The sequence below is a fragment of the Gorilla gorilla genome, chromosome 6 (genome assembly GCF_029281585.2).
Source record: "Gorilla gorilla gorilla isolate KB3781 chromosome 6, NHGRI_mGorGor1-v2.1_pri, whole genome shotgun sequence".
Classification (NCBI taxonomy): domain Eukaryota; kingdom Metazoa; phylum Chordata; class Mammalia; order Primates; family Hominidae; genus Gorilla; species Gorilla gorilla.
The window spans coordinates 87679072-87705430 of record NC_073230.2 but is presented as its reverse complement, the minus strand read 5'-3'; the positions used below and the strand labels follow the sequence as shown (position 1 = coordinate 87705430).

Below are 26359 nucleotides of genomic sequence, written 5' to 3'. Positions count from 1 at the left end.
CCAGGCTCAACGCACACAACAGCATTCCCTGGCAGTACCACCATGCCAGGCCTCAGTCAGGAATCTACAGCTTCCCACAGCAGCCCAGGCTCCACAGACACGACACTGTCCCCTGGCAGTACCACAGCATCATCCCTTGGTCCAGAATCTACTACCTTCCACAGCAGCCCAGGCTCCACTGAAACAACACTCTTACCTGACAACACCACGACCTCAGGCCTCCTTGAAGCATCTACGCCCGTCCACAGCAGCACTGGATCGCCACACACAACACTGTCCCCTGCCGGCTCTACAACCCGTCAGGGAGAATCTACCACCTTCCAGAGCTGGCCAAGCTCAAAGGACACTAGGCCTGCACCTCCTACTACCACATCAGCCTTTGTTGAGCTATCTACAACCTCCCACAGCAGCCCGAGCTCAACTCCAACAACCCACTTTTCTGCCAGCTCCACAACCTTGGGCCGTAGTGAGGAATCGACAACAGTCCACAGCAGCCCAGTTGCAACTGCAACAACACCCTCGCCTGCCCGCTCCACAACCTCAGGCCTCGTTGAAGAATCTACGACCTACCACAGCAGCCCGGGCTCAACTCAAACAACGCACTTCCCTGAAAGCGCCACAACTTCAGGCCGTGGTGAAGAATCAACAACTTCCCACAGCAGCACAACACACACAATATCTTCACCTCCTAGCACCACATCTGCCCTTGTTGAAGAACCTACAAGCTACCACAGCAGCCCGGGCTCAACTGCAACAACACACTTCCCTGACAGCTCCACAACCTCAGGCCGTAGTGAGGAATCAACAGCATCCCACAGCAGCCAAGACGCAACGGGAACAATAGTCCTACCTGCCCGCTCCACAACCTCAGTTCTTCTTGGAGAATCTACGACCTCACCCATCAGTTCAGGCTCAACGGAAACGACAGCGTTACCCGGCAGTACCACAACGCCAGGCCTCAGTGACAAATCTACCACTTTCCACAGTAGCCCCAGATCACCAGCCACAATACTCTCACCTGCCAGCACGACAAGCTCAGGCGTCAGTGAAGAATCCACCACCTCCCACAGCCGACCAGGCTCAACGCACACAACAGCATTCCCTGACAGCACCACCACGCCAGGCCTCAGTCGGGATTCTACAACTTCCCACAGCAGCCCAGGCTCAACGGATACAACACCGTTACCTGCCAGCACCACCACCTCAGGCCCCAGGCAGGAATCAACAACTTCCCACAGCAGCCCAGGTTCAACTGACACAGCACTGTCCCCTGGCAGTACCACAGCCTTATCCTTTGGTCAAGAATCTACAACCTTCCACAGCAGCCCAGGCTCCACTCACACAACACTCTTCCCTGACAGCACCACAAGCTCAGGCATCGTTGAAGCATCTACACGCGTCCACAGCAGCACTGGCTCACCACGCACAACACTGTCCCCTGCCAGCTCCACAAGCCCTGGACTTCAGGGAGAATCTACCGCCTTCCAGACCCACCCAGCCTCAACTCACACAACGCCTTCACCTCCTAGCACCACAACAGCCCCTGTTGAAGAATCTACAACCTACCACCGCAGCCCAGGCTCGACTCCAACAACACACTTCCCTGCCAGCTCCACAACTTCGGGCCACAGTGAGAAATCAACAATATTCCACAGCAGCCCAGATGCAAGTGGGACAACACCCTCGCCTGCCCACTCCACAACCTCAGGTCGTGGAGAATCTACAACCTCTCGCATCAGTCCAGGCTCAACTGAAATAACAACGTTACCTGGCAGTACCACAACACCAGGCCTCAGTGAGGCATCTACCACCTTCTACAGCAGCCCCAGATCACCAACCACAACACTCTCACCTGCCAGCATGACAAGCCTAGGCGTCGGTGAAGAATCCACCACCTCCCGTAGCCAACCAGGTTCTACTCACTCAACAGTGTCACCTGCCAGCACCACCACGCCAGGCCTCAGTGAGGAATCTACCACCGCCTACAGCAGCAGCCCAGGCTCAACTGAAACCACAGTGTTCCCTCACAGCACCACAACCTCAGTTCGTGGTGAAGAGCCTACAACCTTCCACCGCCGGCCAGCCTCAACTCACACAACACTGTTCGCTGAGGACAGCACCACCTCGGGCCTCACTGAAGAATCTACAGCCTTCCCCGGCAGCCCAGTCTCCACCCAAACAGGGTTACCTGCCACACTCACAACCGCAGACCTCGGTGAGGAATCAACAACCTTTCCCAGCAGCTCAGGCTCAACTGGAACAACACTCTCACCTGCCCGCTCCACCACCTCTGGCCTCGTTGGAGAATCTACACCCTCACGCCTCAGTCCAAGCTCAACCGAAACAACAACTTTACCCGGCAGTCCCACAACACCAAGCCTCAGTGAGAAATCAACCACCTTCTACACTAGCCCCAGATCACCAGATGCAACACTCTCACCTGCAACCACAACAAGCTCAGGCGTCAGCGAAGAATCCAGCACATCCCACAGTCAACCAGGCTCAACGCACACAACAGTGTTCCCTGACAGCACCACCACCTCAGGCCTCAGTCAGGAACCTACGACTTCCCACAGCAGCCAAGGCTCAACAGAGGCAACACTGTCCCCTGGCAGTACCACAGCCTCATCCCTTGGTCAACAATCTACCACCTTCCACAGCAGCCCAGGCGCCACTGAAACCACACTCTTACCTGACGACACCATAACCTCAGGCCCCGTGGAGGCATCTACACCCACCCACAGCAGCACTGGCTCGCTACACACAACACTGACCCCTGCCAGCTCCACAAGCACTGGCCTTCAGGAAGAATCTACCACTTTCCAGAGCTGGCCAAGCTCGAGTGACACAACACCTTCACCTCGCGGCACCACAGCAGCCCCTGTTGAAGTATCCACAACCTACCACAGCCGCCCGAGCTCAACTCCAACAACACACTTTTCTGCCAGTTCCACAACCTTGGGCCGTAGTGAGGAATCAACAACAGTCCACAGCAGCCCAGGTGCAACTGGAACAACACTCTTCCCTACCCGCTCTGCAACCTCAGTTCTTGTTGGAGAACCTACAACGTCACCCATCAGTTCAGGCTCAGTGGAAACAACAGCATTACCTGGCAGTACCACAACAGCAGGCCTGAGTGAGAAATCTACCACCTTCTACAGTAGCCCCAGATCACCGGACACAACACTCTCACCTGTCGGCACGACAAGCTCAGGCGTCAGTGAAGAATCCACCACCTCCCACGGCCAACCAGGCTCAACGCACACAACAGCATTCCCTGGCAGTACCACCATGCCAGGCCTCAGTCAGGAATCTACAGCTTCCCACAGCAGCCCAGGCTCCACAGACACGACACTGTCCCCTGGCAGTACCACAGCATCATCCCTTGGTCCAGAATCTACTACCTTCCACAGCAGCCCAGGCTCCACTGAAACAACACTCTTACCTGACAACACCACGACCTCAGGCCTCCTTGAAGCATCTACGCCCGTCCACAGCAGCACTGGATCGCCACACACAACACTGTCCCCTGCCGGCTCTACAACCCGTCAGGGAGAATCTACCACCTTCCAGAGCTGGCCAAGCTCAAAGGACACTAGGCCTGCACCTCCTACTACCACATCAGCCTTTGTTGAGCTATCTACAACCTCCCACAGCAGCCCGAGCTCAACTCCAACAACCCACTTTTCTGCCAGCTCCACAACCTTGGGCCGTAGTGAGGAATCGACAACAGTCCACAGCAGCCCAGTTGCAACTGCAACAACACCCTCGCCTGCCCGCTCCACAACCTCAGGCCTCGTTGAAGAATCTACGACCTACCACAGCAGCCCGGGCTCAACTCAAACAACGCACTTCCCTGAAAGCGCCACAACTTCAGGCCGTGGTGAAGAATCAACAACTTCCCACAGCAGCACAACACACACAATATCTTCACCTCCTAGCACCACATCTGCCCTTGTTGAAGAACCTACAAGCTACCACAGCAGCCCGGGCTCAACTGCAACAACACACTTCCCTGACAGCTCCACAACCTCAGGCCGTAGTGAGGAATCAACAGCATCCCACAGCAGCCAAGACGCAACGGGAACAATAGTCCTACCTGCCCGCTCCACAACCTCAGTTCTTCTTGGAGAATCTACGACCTCACCCATCAGTTCAGGCTCAACGGAAACGACAGCGTTACCCGGCAGTACCACAACGCCAGGCCTCAGTGACAAATCTACCACTTTCCACAGTAGCCCCAGATCACCAGCCACAACACTCTCACCTGCCAGCACGACAAGCTCAGGCGTCAGTGAAGAATCCACCACCTCCCACAGCCGACCAGGCTCAACGCACACAACAGCATTCCCTGACAGCACCACCACGCCAGGCCTCAGTCGGGATTCTACAACTTCCCACAGCAGCCCAGGCTCAACGGATACAACACCGTTACCTGCCAGCACCACCACCTCAGGCCCCAGGCAGGAATCAACAACTTCCCACAGCAGCCCAGGTTCAACTGACACAGCACTGTCCCCTGGCAGTACCACAGCCTTATCCTTTGGTCAAGAATCTACAACCTTCCACAGCAGCCCAGGCTCCACTCACACAACACTCTTCCCTGACAGCACCACAAGCTCAGGCATCGTTGAAGCATCTACACGCGTCCACAGCAGCACTGGCTCACCACGCACAACACTGTCCCCTGCCAGCTCCACAAGCCCTGGACTTCAGGGAGAATCTACCGCCTTCCAGACCCACCCAGCCTCAACTCACACAACGCCTTCACCTCCTAGCACCACAACAGCCCCTGTTGAAGAATCTACAACCTACCACCGCAGCCCAGGCTCGACTCCAACAACACACTTCCCTGCCAGCTCCACAACTTCGGGCCACAGTGAGAAATCAACAATATTCCACAGCAGCCCAGATGCAAGTGGGACAACACCCTCGCCTGCCCACTCCACAACCTCAGGTCGTGGAGAATCTACAACCTCTCGCATCAGTCCAGGCTCAACTGAAATAACAACGTTACCTGGCAGTACCACAACACCAGGCCTCAGTGAGGCATCTACCACCTTCTACAGCAGCCCCAGATCACCAACCACAACACTCTCACCTGCCAGCATGACAAGCCTAGGCGTCGGTGAAGAATCCACCACCTCCCGTAGCCAACCAGGTTCTACTCACTCAACAGTGTCACCTGCCAGCACCACCACGCCAGGCCTCAGTGAGGAATCTACCACCGCCTACAGCAGCAGCCCAGGCTCAACTGAAACCACAGTGTTCCCTCGCAGCACCACAACCTCAGTTCGTGGTGAAGAGCCTACAACCTTCCACCGCCGGCCAGCCTCAACTCACACAACACTGTTCGCTGAGGACAGCACCACCTCGGGCCTCACTGAAGAATCTACAGCCTTCCCCGGCAGCCCAGTCTCCACCCAAACAGGGTTACCTGCCACACTCACAACCGCAGACCTCGGTGAGGAATCAACAACCTTTCCCAGCAGCTCAGGCTCAACTGGAACAACACTCTCACCTGCCCGCTCCACCACCTCTGGCCTCGTTGGAGAATCTACACCCTCACGCCTCAGTCCAAGCTCAACCGAAACAACAACTTTACCCGGCAGTCCCACAACACCAAGCCTCAGTGAGAAATCAACCACCTTCTACACTAGCCCCAGATCACCAGATGCAACACTCTCACCTGCAACCACAACAAGCTCAGGCGTCAGCGAAGAATCCAGCACATCCCACAGTCAACCAGGCTCAACGCACACAACAGCGTTCCCTGACAGCACCACCACCTCAGGCCTCAGTCAGGAACCTACGACTTCCCACAGCAGCCAAGGCTCAACAGAGGCAACACTGTCCCCTGGCAGTACCACAGCCTCATCCCTTGGTCAACAATCTACCACCTTCCACAGCAGCCCAGGCGCCACTGAAACCACACTCTTACCTGACGACACCATAACCTCAGGCCCCGTGGAGGCATCTACACCCACCCACAGCAGCACTGGCTCGCTACACACAACACTGACCCCTGCCAGCTCCACAAGCGCTGGCCTTCAGGAAGAATCTACCACTTTCCAGAGCTGGCCAAGCTCAAGTGACACAACACCTTCACCTCGCAGCACCACAGCAGCCCCTGTTGAAGTATCCACAACCTACCACAGCCGCCCGAGCTCAACTCCAACAACACACTTTTCTGCCAACTCCACAACCTTGGGCCGTAGTGAGGAATCGACAGCAGTCCACAGCAGCCCAGGTGAAACTGCAACAACACCCTCAACTGCCCTCTCCACAACCTCAGGCCTTGTTGAAGAATCTACGACCTACTACAGCAGCGCGGGCTCAACTCCAACAATGCACTTCCCTGAAAGCTCCACAACTTCAGGCCGTAGTGAAGAATCAACAACTTTCCACAGCAGCACAACAGACACAATATCTTCACCTACTAGCACCACCAGTGCCCTTGTTGAAGAATTTACAAGCTACCACAGCAACCCGGGCTCCACTGCAACAACACACTTTCCTGACAGCTCCACAACCTCAGGTCATATTGAGAAATCAACAGCATCCCACAGCAGCCCAGATACAAATGGAATCACACCCTTATCTGCCCATTTTACTACCTCGGGCCACATTGCAGAATCTACCACCTTCTACATCTCTCCAGGCTCAATGGAAACAACATTACCCAGCAGTACCACAACACCAGGCCTCAGTGCAAAATCTACCATCTTTTACAGTAGCTCCAGATCACCAGACCAAACACTCTCACCTGCCAGCATGACAAGCTCCAGCATCAGTGGAGAACCCACCAGCTTGTATAGCCAAGCAGGGTCAACACACACAACAGCGTTCCCTGCCAGCACCACCACCTCAGGCCTCAGTCAGGAATCAACAACTTTCCACAGTAAGCCAGGCTCAACTGACACAACACGGTCCCCTGGCAGCATCACAACTTCATCCTTTGCTCAAGAATTTACCACCCCTCACAGCCAACCAGGCTCGGCTCTGTCAACAGTGTCACCTGCCAGCACCACAATGCCAGGCCTTAGTGAGGAATCTACCACCTTCTATAGCAGCCCAGGCTCAACTGAAACCACAGCGTTTTCTCACAGCAACACAACGTCCATTCATAGTCAACAATCTACACCCTTCCCTGGCAGCCCAGGCTTCACTCACACAGTGTTACCTGCCACCCTCACAACCACAGAGATTGGTCAGGAATCAACAGCCTTCCACAGCAGCTCAGACGCAACTGGAACAACACCCTTACCTGCCCGCTCCACAGCCTCAGACCTTGTTGGAGAATCTACAACTTTCTACATCAGCCCATCCCCTACTTACACAACACTCTTTCCTGCCAGTTCCAGCACATCAGGCCTCACTGAGGAATCTACCACCTTCCACACCAGTCCAAGCTTCACTTCTACAATTGTGTCTACTGAAAGCCTGGAAACCTTAGCACCAGGTACTGCTCTTTCCATTTCATCCACGTTTAGCTTCTTCTCCAGGCCTGTCCATGAGTCTTCTTCATCCATTACAAACTCTCTTGGTTCTTTTCCTCTATCTTCCACTTTACTTGGGTCTACCGATTATCCAGTTTCTGGGTTCGATACCACTTCCAGTGTTCATGTGCCATTCACTGGTCCCCACACATGTATGATGACAATCTCTCCTTCCTCTATGACTCCAGGGTGGTTTTATTTATGTATTTATTTTTCATCCTTCCATGAACCCCTCCTCTCTGGATTTTTTTTTTTTTTTTTTTTGAGACAGAGTGTTGCTCTGTTGCCCAGGCTGGGGTGCAATGACACGATCTTGGTTCACTGCAACCTCTGCCTCCCGGGCTCAAGCGATTCTCCTACCTTGTCCTCCCAAGTGGCTTGGATTACCGGTGCCCACAACCATGCCTACCTAATTTTTGTTTTTTTAGTAGAGATGGGTTTTTACCATGTTGACCAAGCTAGTCTCAAATTCCTGACCTCATGTGATCCACCCACCTCAGTCTCCCAAAGTGCTGGGATTACAGGCGTGAGCCACCGCGCCCGGCCTCCTTCTGTCTGTCGTCACGAGAATCCGCATCTGCTCTGGCCTCCTGTGGTTTTGTTTCACATTTCCAACTCTTTCTCCTCCCTGTTCCAGGTGATCCCATGGGTAGAGTTGTCTTCTTTTGGTACATAAGAGTGCTTTTTTCATAGCTGGACCTCTTGTATCTTTTGTTTCCTTACTCTCTGCTGTTCCTCCTCCCTTTCTTACTATCTCCCAGGGCCAGGGGTGGCAGCAGAGGCATCTTCGTTGCTGTGCGGTCATCTGGCATTGTCCTGCTCTCCAGTGCGATGCTGAGTGACTGGACCTGGAATGGGAGTGCGTGTTTTTGCTCTTTGGGCTCCCACGGTGACTGCCGTGGATTCTATCTCTCCACAGGGTTGTGCCAGGAAGGACAAATTTGGAATGGAAAACAATGCGTCTGTCCCCAAGGCTACGCTGGTTACCAGTGCTTGTCCCCTCTGGAATCCTTCCCTATAGGTAATGACCTTTTCTGAGATCTGCAGCTCTTTGCAGGCCCTTTCACCCCTGAAAACAGCATGGCAGTGTTGGAAGGATCAGCCACTGCCTCACTTGCAGGTGGAGGAGGTGTGACTCTTCCCAGCAACACTGTAGGGAGAACATGAACCTTCTACCTTTGCCTTCAGGGACAAAAGTAGAAGGTAGAAAAATGGGGTGGTCGAATTTTTTTCATTTTTAATTTTTAGGGGTACATAGTAGATGTATATATTTATGGAGTATACATGAGATGTTTTGTTACAGGAATGCAATGTGTAATAATCACAGCATGGAGAATGGGGTACACATTCCCTCAAGCATTTAACCTTTATGTTACAAACAATCCAATGGTACTATTTTAGTTATTTTATTTTATTTTTTGAGAGGGAGTCTCGCTCTGTCTCCCAGGCTGGAGTGTGATGGCACGATCTTGGCTCACTGCAACCCCACCTCCTGGGTTCAGGTGATTCTCCTGCCTCAGCCTCCTGAGTAGTTGAGATTACAGGCATGGGCCACCATGCCTGGCTAATTTTTGTATTTTTAATAGGGACTGAGTTTCACCATATTGGCCAGGCTGGTATGGAACTACTGATCTTAGGTGATCCTCCTGCCTCGGCCTCCCAAGGTGCTGGGATTACAGGCATGAGCCATCGTGCCCAGCTATTTTAGTTGTTTTTAAATGTTCAATTAAATTATTATTGACTGTGGTCACTCTGTCGTGTTAAATACTAGATCTTATTCATCCTTTCTGACTATACATATTTTGTACCCATTAACCATGCCCACCTCCCTCTCACCTCCACTCTACTACCCTTCCCAGCCTCTGGTAACCATCCTTCTACTCTCTGCCTCCATTAGTTCAATTATTTGGACTTTTAGATTCCACTAACAAGTGAGAACATGCAATGTTTGTCTTTCTGTGCCTGGTTTATTTCACTTAACAATGACCTCCAGTTCCATCCATGTTGTTGCAATTGACAGGATCTCATTCTTTTTGATGGCTGAATAGTACTCCATTGTGTATATGTACCACATTTTCTCTATCCATTCATCTGTTAATGGACACTTGGGTTGCTTCCAAGTCTTGGCTATTGTGAACAGCAACAAACATGGGAGTGCAGAGATCTCTTCAATGTACTGATTTCCTTTCTTTTGGGTATATACCCGGCAGTGGGATTGCTGGATTGTATGGTAGCTCTATTTTTATTTTTTATTTTTTGAGATGGAGTCTTGCTCTGTTGCCCAGGCTGGAGTGCAGTGGCATGATCTCGGCTCACTGCAAGCTTCACCTCCCAGGTTCACACCATTCTCCTGCCTCAGCCTCCCGAGTAGCTGTGACTACAGGTGCCCGCCACCATGCCTGGCTGTTTTTTTTTTTTTTTTTTTTTGTATTTTTAGTAGAGATGGGGTTTCACCGTGTTAGCCAGGATTGTCTCAATCTCCTGACCTCGTGATCCACCCGCCTCGGTCTCCCAAAGTGCTGGGATTACAGGTGTGAGCCACCGCGCCCGGCCGGTGGCTCTATTTTTAGTTTTAGGAACCTCCGTTTCTTTTGAGATAGGGTCTCACTCTGTGGCCCAGGCTGGAGTGCAGAGGTGCAGATCATAGCTCACCACAGCCTCGAACTCCTGGGCTCAAGTTATCCTCTGGCCTCAGCCTCCTGAGTAGCTGGGACTACAGGCGTGCACTACCATGCCTGGTTAATTTTTTTATTTTTGTGGAGACAGGGTCTCACTTTGTTGCCCAGGCAGGTCTTCCCATCTCCCCAATGCACTGGGATTACAGGTGTGAGCCACAGCACCTGGCCCAGGGCCCTTTCCATTAGCTCACCTGCCCCCCTCATCAAAGGGCTTCTGTACTTAGTTCTGTCCCTTTCCCTCCTGGCCACTGGCTCCTCAGGGTTTTGGGAGACAGGGAACAGTGACCCCACCTTCCTCTTAAGTTTCTTTCACCTTCAAGACACCCACAGGCAGACAATGTATCAATCCTGGGGGACATTATTGGGAGGTCGCTGTCTCACGCATACCATGGCCTTTTCCCACAGAAACTCCAGAAAAACTCAACGCCACTTTAGGTATGACAGTGAAAGTGACTTACAGACATTTCACAGAAAAGATGAATGACGCATCCTCCCAGGAATACCAGAACTTCAGTACCCTCTTCAAGAATCGGGTAAGACCAGGGCACACCCAGACACCCCAGGGTGATGTCCCACGTGAGAGGAAATTGGGGGGTGCACCCCAACTTAGTGATCTGAGTTCTTCTGCTCATGAGCCCCCTCCCTACCAGTCTCCCTAAGTCTTGAAAGGAGGTCCTTTGAGAGCTTCCAGCCTTCAGCTCCACATGACCCACATTATGGCAGAGGGAGCTTCCTGGGTTGGTGGTTCCTCCTATAGGACCTTACCTGGGCTCCACAGAAAGGTGCCTAGGGCTGCCTCAAGAAGGGGAACAGGAGAGTCTTCATGCTCTAGCTTTGTGTGACCTTCGCTGCCTTGTTTCTTTCAGATGGATGTCGTTTTGAAGGGCGACAATCTTCCTCAGTATAGAGGGGTGAACATTCGGAGATTGCTGTGAGTATATTGGGGGGCAGGTTTATAGATGTGGGGAAATCCTCCTTGTCCCTGCTTTCCTGCCTCCTCCTATCATGAATGGCTAGAATATCAATACTGGTTGGGTCAGAGAGGCCTGCAGCCGCTAGGGAACACCGGGGGCTGTGACACCTTCATTCTTCATTCATTCATCCACTCAACACACATTTGTTGAAAGCCAGCCCCCTGCTGGGTGCTGGGAACACAGTAGTCCCAGTTTTCCTGGAGCTCAGAGTGGCAGAACACAGATGGAAAAGTGGCTAAGCAGTCTGCTTAGAGTTTCAGTAACGGGCACACAGGGTGCTTTTGGGAGAGGTCCCAAAAGCAAAGCTTGGTGTGGCAGAAGGAATTCTTCCCGGAAAAACTGGCAACAGGCTGGGCGTGGTGGTTCATGCATGTAATCTCAATGCTTTGGGAGGCCAGTGGGGGAGGATCACTTCAGGCCAGGAATTCGAGACTAGCCTGGGCACCATAGCGAGATCCCATCTCTAAAAAAAGAAAAAAAAAATGTAACAGCAAAACTGAGGCTTGAAGGATGAGAAGGAATGATCCAGAGAGAGGGAAGGGAAGGAGAGGCAGTTGCAGCAGAAGGAATCGATGAGAAGAAGCCCAGAGGGGAGAGAGAGGAGGGCAGATTCCAGGAACCTAAAGATGCTCAGAACGGCTGGGTGCTTAAGAGCAAAGGAGCAGTGATGGGGGAGGAGGCTGGAAAGATGGCTCATGCCAAGTTAGTTAGACTTTTGGCATCAGCAGTGTAGACCCATGAGGGATAGTGTCTGGTCTGCAGAGTAGATAGCTCAGTCTGGCTGTAGGGTAGAGATTGCATAAGCAGAAGCCTGTACTGGAGATGATGGTGGCCTATACCAGATAGGTGACAGTAAAGGAGAAAACAGGTCCAGTGTGAAAGGTCTTTGGGAGGCAGGACCAGCAGACCTGGGATTTGCTGCAGGAGAGGAGGGAGGGAAGAATGAGGAATGAGGGCAGATTTCTGGGCTGCTGGAGGTGTGGGGTGCCCTGTGCTGCATGGAGGAATGTCATGAGGGGTAGAATGGGGGAAGGAGATGATGAGTTCAGTGTGCATCACATCAAGTTTCAAGTGCCCAGGGCCCAGCCACATGGAGTGGTTGCGTGATGCAGCAGTGGAATGTGCCCTAAAGGGTCTTATTTTGGGGGGATCGGGGGGCAGGATCTCGCTGTCTTGCCCAGGCTGGAATGCAGTGGCATAATTATGGCTCACTGCAGGCTCAACCTCTCGGGTTCAAGCAATCCTCCCACCTCAGCCTCTTGAGTAGCTGGGACTACAGGCCTGCGCCATCGTGCTTGGCTAATTTTTGTAATTTTTTTGTTTTGCTTTTTTTGAGACAGAGTCTTGCTCTGTCGCCTGGGCTGGAGTGCCGTGGTGCAATCTCGGCTCACTGCAGCTTCACCTCCCAGGTTCAAGTGATTATCCTGCCTTAGCTTCCCGAGTAGCTGGGACTACAGGCACATGTCATCACACCCGGCTAAATTTTGTATTTTTAGTAGAGACAGGGTTTCACCTCGTTGGCCAGGCTGGTCTCGAACTCCTGACCTCAAGTGATCCACCTGCCTTGGCTTCCCAAAATGCTGGGATTACAGGTGTAAGCCATTGCCCCGGCCTAATTTTTGTAATTTTTGCAGAGATGGGGTCTTGCTATGTTGCCCGGGCTGGTCTCAAACTCCTGGGTTCAAGTGATCTTCCCGCCTCGGCCTCCCAAAGTGCTGGGATTACAAGCGTAAGCCACCACACCCAGCCTCTAAAGGGTATTATCAGAGACACAGGCATTGGTATCCCCAGATGGATGTCACTGGAAGTCCTGGGAGTAGGAAGAGATGGCTCAGGTCGGGGGTGAGGGAGGGTCATGGCACAAAACGAGGGTCTCCCAGGAACGAAGCTGGAAAGCACCAACATTTAAGATCTAGCCAGAGCCCCCAGTGGAGAATGGAAAGAGGCAGATAGACGGGTGGGAAGGGTGCCTCAAGGGTGCCGTGTCCTTGCAGCAGGGAAGAGAGGGTCCCGGTGCCCCAACCTTGCCCCTGGCTCAGCATTGGCACCCTGGTCTTTCCATTTTGGCTCAGGATTTTTTTTGTCCAAGTCCTCCTGAGTCCTACTACTGACTTACCTTTCAAAATGACAGTGACAGATGACTTGCCTTGTCTCAAGATCTCTCCCCCCAGCTGCATCATTGGCTATTGAAGGAGTAGCTTCTAGGTTAGAAACTTACCTTTTTCTTTCTTTTTTAAATTTTAAAAAATGGGGTCTTGCTCTGTTGCCTGAAGTGCAGTGGTGCAATCATAGCTCAACACAGCCTCAAACTCCTGGGCTCAAGCGATCCTCCTGACGTAGCCTCCTGAGTAGCTGGGACTACAAGCGTGCACCAACTTGGCTGGCTAATTTTTGTATTTTTTGTAGAGATGGAGTCTCAACATGTTGCCCAGGCTGGTCTTGAACTCCTGGTCTCAAGCAGTCCTCCCACCTCGGCCTCCCAAATTGCTGGGATGATAGGCATGAGCCACCGCACTTCCTGCCCTGTACTTCCTTTTTAAGGCTAAATAATATTCCACAATAGACCACATTTGTTTCTCCATTTGTCTGTTGATGGACCCTTGGTTTGCTTCCACCTTTTGGCTATGGTAAATAATGCTAATAAAAACACAAGGGTACAAATATAAATTCAAGACCTGCTTTCAGTTATTTTGTATACATACCCAGAAGTAGAATTGCTGGATCATGCATTAATTCTATTTTAAATTTTTTGAGGAGCTCCATACTGTTTTCCATAGCAGCTGCACTATTTTACTTTCGCATCAACAGGACACAGGGATTCAAATTTCTCCACCTGTTCATCCAAGAGCCACTATTTTGCGAGAGATGAATTTCACTCATTGGCATTTATCATGATCACTGATATTTGAGATCTTGAATCATTTCGCTCTCCTCCCTCTGTCTGGGTGGTTAGCTGCTGGAGGGAAGACTCTGTATTCTTTCTCACCTCTGGGTCACATGGCAGCTTCAGCTCCCATTACCACTCTGGGTGCTTGGGCTCCACTTGCTGGCTGGGTGGTGACATGGGTAACTGATGAAACGATTCCCACTTCCAGCAACGGTAGCATCGTGGTCAAGAACGATGTCATCCTGGAGGCAGACTACACTTTAGAGTATGAGGAACTGTTTGAAAACCTGGCAGAGATTGTAAAGGCCAAGATTATGAATGAAACCAGAACAACTCTTCTTGATCCTGATTCCTGCAGAAGTAAGCTCACCTAAAACCCCTTGACCCCTGTGGGTGTCTTGGAGATAGTGACCTTGACCTCTCCCTCCCCTATGTCTTCTTTCTTCTGGTACTCCCAAGACTTCTGCCACAGGAACCCAGAAGCCAGGGCCAGGGTGCCTTCCCCAGATCCCAAAGCTGCTCCCAACAGCCCCCTCTCGGTCCCAGGCTGAGGCTATCATATCCCCATTTGAGCTTCCTCACAAACCCAGCTGCATGTCCAGGGTAGGCAAAGACTCCCACGGGCATTGGCCCAGGGGAGGGCATGGTATAGAAGAGAGAGGCCTGGCTACCCCCAGGGAGGCAGAGGGAAGTGTTTCTGTTCCATCTTCCTTCCCATCCACTCTCGGCAGAGGTCATACTGTGCTATAGTGAAGAAGACACTTTTGTGGATTCATCGGTGATGCCGGGCTTTGACTTCCAGGGTAAGCGACTACGTGGCGCGTGGGCACTAAGAGTGGGGGCTGGGATGCTTTGGCCAGGCTCATGCATGCTGCCTGCCCCTCTCCCCCAGAGCAATGCACCCAGAAGGCTGCCGAAGGATATGCCCAGTTCTACTATGTGGATGTCTTGGATGGGAAGCTGGCCTGTGTGAACAAGTGCACCAAAGGAACGAAGTCGCAAATGAACTGTAACCTGGGCACATGTCAGCTGCAACACAGTGGCCCCCACTGCCTGTGAGTGTCCCCATAAGCCCAGCACCCACTCTGTCCTGGTGATAGAGCCCTCCCCCTCCCCAGCAGTCACCCACAGGGTTGGGGGATTGAGTAGAGCTTGGCAGGTGCCTCCTCCCCACTCCTGGACATACGTCTCCCCTGTAACCTCATTCCCACCCCCCACACCCACAAGAGTGAGGAGTAGGAGTAGATTATAGACACAGAGGTCCCAAAGCTGGGCAATCCCTTCCTGAGAAAGTTCATGCTGTCAATTTCCAAATCTATCTCTATCTCTATCTTTATCTGTATCTCTATCTCTATCTCTATCTCTATCTCTATCTCTATCTTTGTCTGTATCTCTATCTCAATCTCTGTATCTGTCTATATTGTTAATTTCCCTTATGTCATCTCTGCCATGCTGTCAAGACTACCTCTAGCTGCAGCCACAGCACTAAGTCCACAGACCATAAATTAAGGTGCAAAAGAAAAACCATGATAACAGGCCCATTTAGGTAGCAGATGCTTAGAGATTAGGTGGGTGAATGGTACGTGTCTTGGACGAGACACCCAACACTCTCAGGTCCCCTTGAGCCCTAGTCATTTGAATTCCTGATCTGTAGTCTCCAGGTCCCCCCAACTCCCTCAGTGCCCATCAGCCTGAGGAAGTCAGGGACCCAGGCTCTCTGGGGGCTGAGCTCCAGCCCTTGGAGTGAGGGAGATCTGGTTTCCTGTGCTTAGGAGAGTGGGTTAACCCTTGGGATATTGGATGTGAGGGATCCCGGGGGATCAGCCTGAGCTTGTCTGTGTCCCCAGGTGCCCAAATACGAACACACACTGGTACTGGGGGGAGACCTGTGAATTCAACATTGCCAAGAGCCTCGTGTATGGGATCGTGGGGGCTGTGATGGCAGTGCTGCTGCTCGCATTGATCATCCTAGTCATCTTATTCAGCCTATCCCAGAGAAAACGGCACAGGTGAGCTTGTGGGGCCAGCACCGCAGGCCCACACAGAGGGGACAGATCCTGGGGTGGCCACTGTCTGAATGTCCTAAGGCTCTGCTCCTTCCAGGCCAGCAATCAGAGAGGTCAGCTGAGGCCAGATGGGGTGCCCAGACCCTGCCAGCCCTGGGTGCAGCAAAGGGTGGCCTTCCTGTAGGATACATCAATTTGGCAGTGTTTTAGTCCATTTTGTGCTATTATAACAGAATACCACCACTGGGTAATTGATAAACAATAGAAGTTTATTTGGCTCACAGTTCTGGAGGCTGGGAAGTCCAAGATCAAGGGGCTGCATCTGGTGAGGACTTTCTTGCTGCATCACAGCATGGCAACATGGCAGTCTGCATCACATGGACAGAGAGGAAGAGAGGGCTGAACTCACTTTTTTTTTTTCTTTAAGAGACAGGGTCTTGCTGTCACCCAGGCTGGAGTGCAGTGGCATGATCTCGGCTTACTGCAACCTCCGCCTCCCAGGTTGCAGCGATTCTCGTGCCTCAGCCTCTCGAGTAGCTGGGATTACAAGTGCATTCCACCATGCCTGGCTAATTTTTGTATTTTTAGTAGAAACGGGGTTTCACCATGTTGGCCAGGCTGGTCTCGAACTCCTGACCTTGAGTGATCCACCCACTGTGGCTTTCCAAAGTGCTGGGATTACAGGTGTGAGCCACCGTGCCTGGCCTTAAATTAAATTAAATTAAATTAAATGTGTTGTAGAAATAGGGTCTCACTATATTGCCCAGGCTGGTCTGAAACTCCTGGCCTCAAGCAGTCATCTCACCTCAGCCTACAAAGTTGTTGGGATTACAGGTGTGAGCTGTCACTCCTGGCTGTCTGAACTCGCTTTTATTACACACCCACTTTCGAGATAATGACGTTAATCCATTCATGAGGATAGCACCTTCATGACCTAATCATGTCTTCAAAGTCCTACCTCTCAGCATTGCTGCCTTGGGGATTAAATTTCCAACACATGAATTTTAAGGGTCACATTCAAACCATAACACAGAGAATGGAAACAGAAGCTTATGTGTGGAAATCAGACTATGTAATGACATTCCCTGTAGTTAGTTATCACTCACCTTGGCCACCACAGAGCACAGCACCACATGGGGAAGCTGAGATGGAGCGTCTGGGTCTCACTTTTCCCAGCTGTAAAATGGGATAAGATGCACCTGTGAAGGTTGCTGGGAAACCCTGGCACAGTACCTGACCTGAAGTCAGCAATTGAAGGGAGCTACCCTATGCCCCCATCTCACGGATGTGGAAACTGAGGGCCACTAAAGGGAGTGAGGGGCAGCCAGGAGGCCTGGCCAGTGCCTGCCTTTGTAGAGGGGAAGCCATGGTGATGCTACTTTTTGTTCTCTGCCATCATCGCTGCCATCTCTGACTCGGGGTGTGGCTGTGACTGTCCCCTCGAGGGAAGCTGAAGGTCAGGGTCCACCAAGTCCCTCCTCAGCCTCCTTGCCTACAGCTGCTCATGGCATTTCTGTCTGCAGGGAACAGTATGATGTGCCTCAACAGTGGCGAAAGGAAGGCACCCCTGGCATCTTCCAGAAGACGGCCATCTGGGAAGGTACCTCTAGTTAAGGGCAAGGAGATGAGCAGAGCTGGAGGGTGAAGAAAGGCAAGGCGGTGCCTGTGCCTGTGGGGGTGACGTGGGGTCCAGCCCCCCTTTGGGGTGGCTGTGACTGACAGCCCGTTCCCCACCTGCCGCTGCAGCCCCGGACCCAGACACCACCCCTGCTGTGTGCAAGGGTGCAGGAGTGGTTGAGAACCAGATCTTGCCCCCAGAGACCAACTCAGTGAGGGCATCCAGTGCACACTCAGCTAAGCGGGGTGATAGGGCCATTCCCAGGGCAGAGGGAGCAGAGGGGTGGACCTGACCCAGCCTGGGTGGGGATGGGGGGGTCAGATAAGCCCCCAGGTGAGACTGACTCTTGAACAGGTGAGTAAGCAGGTGTGCTTCCTCCTTCAACACAGTGGGAGCCCAGTAAGCAGGGAGGCCTTATCCCAGTGAGGACAAGGGAAAGGGCACCCCAGGCAGGGGGCACTGCATGAGAAACGCCTGCAGTTGGGAAAGAGCTTGCTTTTGGCGGGGAAGGGAAGGCAGGTCAATCTCACAAAGAAAGAGTGAGGGACATGAGGTTGGCAGGGCTTTGGGAATGGGGTGGGGGGTTGAGGGGCTTTGGCCGCCCACCTTTTTTTGTGAGACAGAGTCTCGCTCTGTCGCCCAGGCTGGAGTACAGTGTCACGATCTTGGCTCACTGCAACTTCTGTCTCCCAGGTTCAAGCGATTCTCCTGCCCTCAGCCTCCCTAGTAGCTGTGATTACAGGCATGCCACCACGTGTGGCTAATTTTTGTATTTTTAGTAGAGACGGTAGAGACAGGGTTTCATCATGTTGGCCAGGCTGGTCTCGAACTCCAGACCTTAGGTGATCCGCCCGCCTTGGCCTCCGAAAGTGCTGGGATTACAGGCGTGAACCACCATGCCCGGTCACATTTTGAATTTTTTTTACTCAAAAGGCCATTCAGGGGGCACTAAAGCAGGAAGACCAGGTGGAGGAAGTGAGGCTGAGGGGGTGGGGGGAGGGAGAGGAGACGCAGCCTGGTGGAGATGAGGCTGAGGGGGTGGGGGGAGGGAGAGGAGACGCAGCCTGGTGGAGATGAGGCTGAGGGGGTGGGAGAGGGAGAGGGAGTGAGGGAGGATTTCCGGGATTGTCCGAGCTAACCCTTGGGCCCCGAAGGATGGGGGAGAAGCAGCCGGTGGAGCACACTGAGTTGGGGGGCTGGTGGGTGCTGAGGAGGAGGCTGCAAGGCTCGTGCCTGTCTGAAGCTCCGGGAGGGGTCTGCAGCCTGAACCACGTACTGGAATAGAGGTTTGTCCATTCATCGGGGAGAATGCAGAGTGAGAAGTGAGGAGGGTGACAGGAGAACCCCCCCCACCAGGAGCCACCGTAGAAGTACAGGTAGGGCATGAGGACCCCGATCTAGGAGGACGCAGGAAAAAAGGGGTCAGAGGTGCAGGGAGAGCCCCGGAGTCCAGAGAGTGAGTGGTTCTGCGGGACCAGGAAGTAAGTGATCGCTGTGCTCTGGGAGGATGCTGGAAGATTCCAGACGCAGCTTTTTTGCCTGCTATGGTTACCGTTGCTATGAAGGAGGGCGGCCCTGCTGACCCAGAGCCAGCCCTGTCTCCCGCTCCACTCTGACCTCACCCCTGAGTCCAGGGCTGAACGCACGCTCCTCCGTGGCCCCCGCTTCCACCCCGTGCATGTGGGGGGCTTCTGCTCCGCTCCCTCCTGTTCCGGGGTCCAGCGGGCGGCTCCCCAGGCAGGCTTTGCACTTACCCGCAGCCCAGTGATGCAGGGTCGGAGGGGTGGTCGGCAGTGGGAAAGGGTGTAGGGCAGATGCCGGGCTGACTCTTCCTTTTGCCAGAGGAAATCCCCTCTGCCCCCTAGTCCTCCCCCTACCAAGGCTCCCATCACTCATCACGGCCTCTCCCTACAGACCAGAATCTGAGGGAGAGCAGATTCGGCCTTGAGAACGCCTACAACAACTTCCGGCCCACCCTGGAGACTGTTGACTCTGGCACAGAGGTGACTCAGCTGCGAGCTGCCCCCACCCCCTGAGGCTGCTCCACTTCCTCTGGGGTTCCCTCTTCCCCCGGGACTCCCTTCTCCCCCTGGGACTCCCTCCCTTCCCCCTGGGACCCCTTCCCTTCCCCCGGGACTCCCTCCCTCCCCCTGGGACCCCTTCCCTTCCCCCTGGGACTCCCTCCCTCCCCCTGGGACCCCTTCCTTTCCCCCTGGGACTCCCTCCCTCCCCCTGGGACCCCTTCCCTTCCCCCTGGGACTCCCTCCCTCCCCCTGGGACCCCTTCCCTTCCCCCTGGGACTCCCTCCCTCCCCCTGGGACCCCTTCCCTTCCCCCTGGGACTCCCTCCCTTCCCCTGGGACCCCTTCCCTTCCCCCTGGGACTCCCTCCCTTCCCCTGGGACCCCTTCCCTTCCCCAGGGACTCCCTCCCTTCCCCCGGGACTCCCTTCTCCCCCAGGACTCCCTCCTCTCCCTAGGACTCCCTCCCTCTCCCTGGGAGACTCTCCCTACCCCTGGGACTCGCTCCTCCCCCAGGACTCCCTCCTCACCCTGGGGCCACCCCTTCCCCTGGGACTCCCCCCCTCCCCCCCACTCCCTCCTCTCCCTAGGACTCCCTCCCTCCCCCTGGGACTCCCTCCTCCCCCTGGGGTTCCCTCCTCCCCCCCAGGGCTCCCTCTTCCTCCTGGGGCTCCCCCTTTCCCGGGTCTGCCCCTTGGCCTCACCTCTTCTCTCCCGTCCCCCAGCTCCACATCCAGAGGCCGGAGATGGTAGCATCCGCTGTGTGAGCCAATGGGGGCCTCCCACCCTCATCTAGCTCTGTTCAGGAGAGCTGCAAACACAGAGCCCACCACAAGCCTCCCGGGCGGGTCAAGAGGAGACTGAAGTCAGGCCCTGAAGCCGGTCCTGCTCTGAGATGACAGACTTGGCCAGTCCCCTGCCTGTGCTCCTGCTGGGGAAGGCTGGGGGCTGTAAGCCCCTCCATCCGGGAGCTTCCAGACTCCCAGAAGCCTCGGCACCCCTGTCTCCTCCTGGGTGGCTCCCCACTCTGGAATTTCCCTACCAATAAAAGCAAATCTGAAAGCTCAGAATGAGAAGTGAGAGGTTTCCTTCTCCTCCTTCTGCAGTTGGGGTCAGGTTGGGGGTCAGAGCCCTCCTGGGATGGGATTTCTCCCAGGAATGGCTGCTGAATGGGGCATGGAATGAATGCTCTGGGCCCCTTCCTGTGTCTTGGCAGGGAGCCACCTCCCCGGCTCCAGTCAGGACAGGTCTAGGCCTGCCTCTGCTGAGGTCCCTGTGGCAGAAAAGCCTAATGTCAGGTTCTGGGGACAGGAGAGGACCTCAGATTCAACCCCAGTTGGCCAGGGAGTGAGCACTTGGCTCTGCTGAGCTTGCACAGGGCAGGGTCACTCCAGATGGCCATGGGAGCCGTGCTTACCTCGGAACCCACAGACCAAACCCAAGAACTCCCTGTCCAGGCATGGCCATGTCTTCAGGGCATACTCATAGGACAATAAGAAGGGTTATTTTATTTATTTATTTTTTCCGAGACAGAGTCTTGCTCTGTTGCCCAGGCTGGAGTACGGAGGCACGATCTTGGCTCTCTAAAACCTCTGCCTCCCAGGTTCAAGCGATTCTCCTGCCTCAGCCTCCTGAGTAGCTGGGATTACAGGCGCCCGCCACCAAGTCTGGCTGATTTTTGTATTTTTAGTAGAGATGGTGTTTCATCATGTTGGCCAGGTTGGTCTCAAACTCCTCATCTCAAGTGATCTTCCCGCGTCAGCCTCCCAAAGTGCTGGGATTACAGGTGTGAGCCACCATACCCGGCCAATAAGAAGGGTTAGAAAAGAGACAAAGGGGGTGTCCCTGCTAGGGGTTAGGGCCAAATGCAGGTGGTACCCTCCTCCTTTCCCAGCTCAGGCCCAGTCCCTCTTGCCCATCTCCCACCACCTTCAGTCGGGGGATCTCATCAGTTCCCCCCTGGCTCCTACAGGCCCTCTGGGCTGCCCCTCTGTTGGGGTGATAAAGCTGATAACCCTCATGCCTATGGGCTGCCGGGCCAGGGAGAGGCACCCCCTCCCTCTGCCCTTTGGCCTGAAACAGGCCCTGCGCCCCAAGTCATGAGGGAAGCTTCCAGACTGACTCAGGCTCAGGCTGGCCCCTGATCCCCAGTGTCTCAGGGACCAAAGGTCTCTGGCACCCATTTATTTATCAGTTTCCTTCTCTGAGGCTCATTTCGCCAGCTCCTCTGGGGGTGACAGGCAAGTGAGACGTGCTCAGAGCTCCGATACCAAGGCCAGGGACCATGGCGCTGTGTCTGCTGACCTTGGTCCTCTCGCTGTTGCCCCCACAAGCTGCTGCAGAGCAGGGTGAGTGACCCCCACGCCCCACTGCCCAAGAGGCCCCCATCCCAGGGGCCAGCCTGCTCTGTCTGCCCATCCCCGAGGGAGAGCTGCCTCCAGGACACCAATAGGGGGGTGCCCTCTGCCTGGAGCTCAGCCCTGTGCCTACCCCCTGGACTTCTCTTCTCTCCCCAGCGAGCTTTGGGGGAAGAGCCAGGGCATTGGAGCCTCTTCCAGTTGAGGTCTCTGAGCCTTAGTTTCCCCTTCCGAGCCTCAGTCTCCCCTCCGGAAAGTAAGAATAATACCTGCTTTTCAGGGCAGCTGCTGGGATTGAAAAGAGCTCCCCCCCAGGCATGATCCCTGGCACAAGACTGGTGCTCAACCCATATTAGAGTCTATCCTTACCCAGTGAATGTTCCCGCCAACTCCCTGTCACCTCCCACACCAGCACACCCTGCTGTGTGCCCCAGGAATGTTTCCGGGACATAGCCACATGGGCACAAAATGGCGTTTCAGGAGCCCCAGATTCTAATCCTGCCATGAACCAGCTGTGTACCCTGGGGCCGCTCAGTTCATCTCCTGCCTCAGTCTCCCCAAAAGACAAGGCATTAGGACCTCTGAGGATTGTTCCAGCTCAGCCGCTTTGGGCTTCATAGCCATGGGGACCCCGGGGGGCTCAGGGCAGGAGGGATGACAGTGGGTTCCAGTTGGACTCTCTGGGAGCTCCCTCTGCCCCTCACCTACCCCCAGAGAAGGGCGCAGGGGAACCAAGACAGAAACTGAACCCATAGACCTCAGGGTCCCTGCCCCTGGAGAGGTCACCCTGTGGCAATGTCACCCAGATCTGCCAGCCCATTCGTTGTAATGAAAACACTCCCTTCCTTGCACTTTCTGTGCCTTCCAGACCCTTGGTGATGTATCTCTAATAATAGCATCTTAGACATGATCTTTTGTTTTCCTCCCCAACCCTCACCCCCCATCTGTCTCCTCCTTTTTTTTTTTTTTTTTTTGAGACGGAGCCTCGCTCTGTCACCCAGGCTGGAGTTCTGTAGCGTGATGTCAGCCCACTGCAACCTCTACCTCCCGGGTTCAAGCGATTCTCCCACCTCAGGCTCTTGAGTAGCTGGGATTACAGCCACGCGCCACCATGCCCAGCTAGTTTTTGTATATTTTTAGTAAGGACAGGGTTTCACCATGTTAACCGGGCTGGTCTCAAACTCCTGATCTCAGGTAGTCCTCCCACCTTGGGATCCCAAAGTGCTGGGATTACAGGGGTGAGCCACCGCTCCTGGCCCCCTCCTTTCTTTCTCTCTGCTCCTCCCTTCCCTCTTTCTGGGTTCTTCTAGCCCCTTCCTTCCCCCTCTCTTCTCTTTCTTCTTCTCCCCACCTCTCCTTGGCCCCCTCCTGGCCTCTCCCCACTTTCTGCGTGTTATCATTGATTTCATCCCTAGCCTCAGTCTGCCTCTGTAGAATGTGACTTTTCAGACCCTGTTCCTACTCTCCAGGATTCTGTGGCTCCTCCATCTCTGTGCCTGGCATTGGCTGTCCTTTGGGACCCTGGCCAGCTTTGAGCAGCCTCTGACCCTTTCCATGTCCCTTCTCCAGGGACCCAGAGCCTCACCCCTGCTGAAGTCATGGGGCTGGGGATACCAAGGCAGGGCGTGGGTCTAGAGAGAGAGCTGCAGTGGCCTCAGCCTGGTCCTTCCCAGCACACACACCCTCTCATCCTGCAGATCACCTGGTTATATTGCTTGTCAACAAAACACAATGTCCTGTCTGTTCGCCCAGTCCGGCCCTGCCATCACAGATGCCCTCTCATCCCTACACCCAGCACGAGGGCCACCAAGGCCTGGGTGCTCAGTCACCTGTCCATGGCAGGTATCCCTTTGCCCTCCCCCCATCCCTGTCTAGGGCTCTGTCCCCATCTAGCACTTCCATCACCATCACACTCTTGTCCTCCTCCCGAGAGAATTTTTTTTTTATTTGAGGAGGAGTCTCGGTCTATCTCCCAGGCTGGAGTGCGGTGGCGCCATCTCAGCTCACTGCAACCTCCACTTCCCAGGTTCAAGCAATTCTCCTGCCTCAGCCTCCCGAGTAGCTGGGATTACCCAGCTAATTTGTGTATTTTTAGTAGAGACGGGGTTTCGCCATGTTGGCCAGGGTGGTCTTGAACTCGGAATCTCAGGTGATCCACCTGCCTCGGCTTCCCAAAGTGCTGGGATTACAGGCGTGAGCCACTGCACCCAGTACCCTCCTGAGAGATTCTAAGGAAACTTCAAATGTCTACCCCAGCTCCCTACTCCCATCAACAAGGCTCTCCTCCCAGGCCAAATGCAGTGGCTCATGCCTATAATCCAGGCATATTGGGAGGCCAAGTTGGAAGGATCACTTGAGCCTAGGAGTTTGAGACCATCCTGGGCAACATAGCAAGACCCCATCTCTACAATAAATTAGCTGGAAATGGTGATGCACGCCTGTGTCCCACCTACCTGGGAGGCTGGGGTGGGAGGACTGCTTGAGCCTGGGAGGTCGAGGCTGCAGTGAGCTGTGATTGCACTACTGCACTCCAGCCTGGATGACAGAGTGAGACCCTGTCTCTAAAAAAAAATAAAAAACACCCACCTCCTCCAGGGAGCCTTCCAGGAATCTGCACTAACTCTCCTTGCCTCAAACCCACCCCTGCAACCACAGGGGACCAGAAAAAACTGTAGTTTTTGCTCCCTGGGGCTGTCATTATAAAGCACAGCAATCTCCGTGCCTTACAATAACAGAAATGGATTGCCTTGCTGTCCTAGAGGCCAGAATCTAAAACCGAGGTGTCACAGGGCCATGATCCCTCTGAAGTCGCCAGGGAAGGGTCTGTCCCAGGCCTCTTTCCTGGTTGCTGGTGGTTGGTGGCAATCTCTGGCGTTCCTGGGCTGGTAGACGCTTTGCCTCCATCTTTACTTCCTCTCGCTGCGGGTGTATCTGTCTCTGTGTTGGGTTAGGACCCATGCTAGTGACCTCAGTTTAACTCGATCCCCTGCAAAAACCCTATCTCCAAATAAGGCCACCTTCTGGGGCACTGGGGATTAGGGTTCAGTTCAGCTCACAACGGAAAGGAATGAGGGGAGACCCTGCTGGGGTGGGGCATGAGGAGCAGACCTTTCAAAATTAAAAAGAAATATTTTTGGTTTTTATATTTTTTTAAGACAGGGTCTCACTCTATCCCAGGCTGGAGTGCAGTGACACTATCTCAGTTCATTGCAACCTCTGCCTCCCAGGTTCAAGTGATTCTCCTGCCTCAGCCTCCTAAGTAGCTGGGATTACAGGCGCTCACCACCTGTAATGCTGGCTAAATTATGCCTGGCTAATTTTTGTATTTTCAGTAGAGACGGGGGTTTCGCCATGTTGACCGGGCTGGTCTCGAACTCCTGACCTCAACTGATTTGTCCACCTCAGCCTCCCAAACTGTGGGGATTACAGGCATGAGCCACTGCCCCTGCCTGATACAGTGACTTGTTTTCTTTTGATTAGATACCCAGTAGTGGGATTGCAGGATCCAATGGCAGATGTACTTTGAGTTCTTTGAGAAATCTCCATACTGTTTTCTATAGAGGTTGTACTGATTTACTTCCTGTCAGCAATGTATAAGCATTCCCTTTTTATCACATCCATGCCAACATCTATTTGCGGTTTTTTTTTTGGCTTTTTAATAACGATCACTGTGACTGGGATATATTCTATATCTCATTGTGGTTTCAATTTGCATCTCCCTGATGATTAGGGATGTTGAGCATTTTTTCATATGCTTGGTGGTCATTTGTTGATCTTCTTTTGAGAAGTGTCTGTTCATGACTTTTGCCCACTTTTTGATGGGAGGGAGAAGGCTTTTTTTTTTTTTTTTAAAGAGAAATTGCTGACCAGGAGTAGTGATTCATGCCTGTAATCCCAGCCCTTTGGGAGGCTGAGGCGGTGGATCACTTGAGGTCAGGAGTTCAAGATCAGCCTGGCCAACCTGGCAAAACCCCATCTCTACTAAAAATAGAAAAATTATCTGGGCATGGTGTGACAAGCCTGTAATCTCAGCCCCTCAGGAGGCTGAGACACGACAATCACTTGAACCTGGGAGGCAGAGGTTGCCGTGAGCCGAGGTGGCATCACTGCACTCCAGCCTGGGCGACAAAGTGAGACTCTGTCTCTATCTCAAAAAAAAAAAAGAAAAAGAAGAAATTGCTAATAGCTGGAACAAAACGGCAAGGGAGGAAACAAGTGAGGAGAAGGGGGGTTGTGACCACAACTCCTTCTGCCTCCTTCTCTTCCATCCCCATCCTCCCACCTCCCATGGCCCTCCAGTGGGGAGGTAGTTGCCTGGTCT

General features: G+C 53.7%; 1 protein-coding gene across 1 annotated transcript; it reads left to right on the top strand.

Annotated features, from left to right (window-relative positions):
• The first annotated feature begins 42 nt into the window (after positions 1-42).
• LOC101147131 (mucin-12) lies at positions 43-20750 on the top strand. Its single transcript, XM_019030451.4, has 11 exons — positions 43-7462; positions 8419-8520; positions 10583-10710; positions 11044-11108; positions 14247-14398; positions 14770-14841; positions 14931-15093; positions 15886-16047; positions 17568-17644; positions 19577-19665; positions 20407-20750. Exons 1-11 carry the CDS (start codon positions 43-45, stop codon positions 20446-20448), a joined length of 8472 nt encoding a protein of 2823 aa, XP_018885996.4. The 3' UTR covers positions 20449-20750.
• Positions 20751-26359: the final 5609 nt, after the last annotated feature.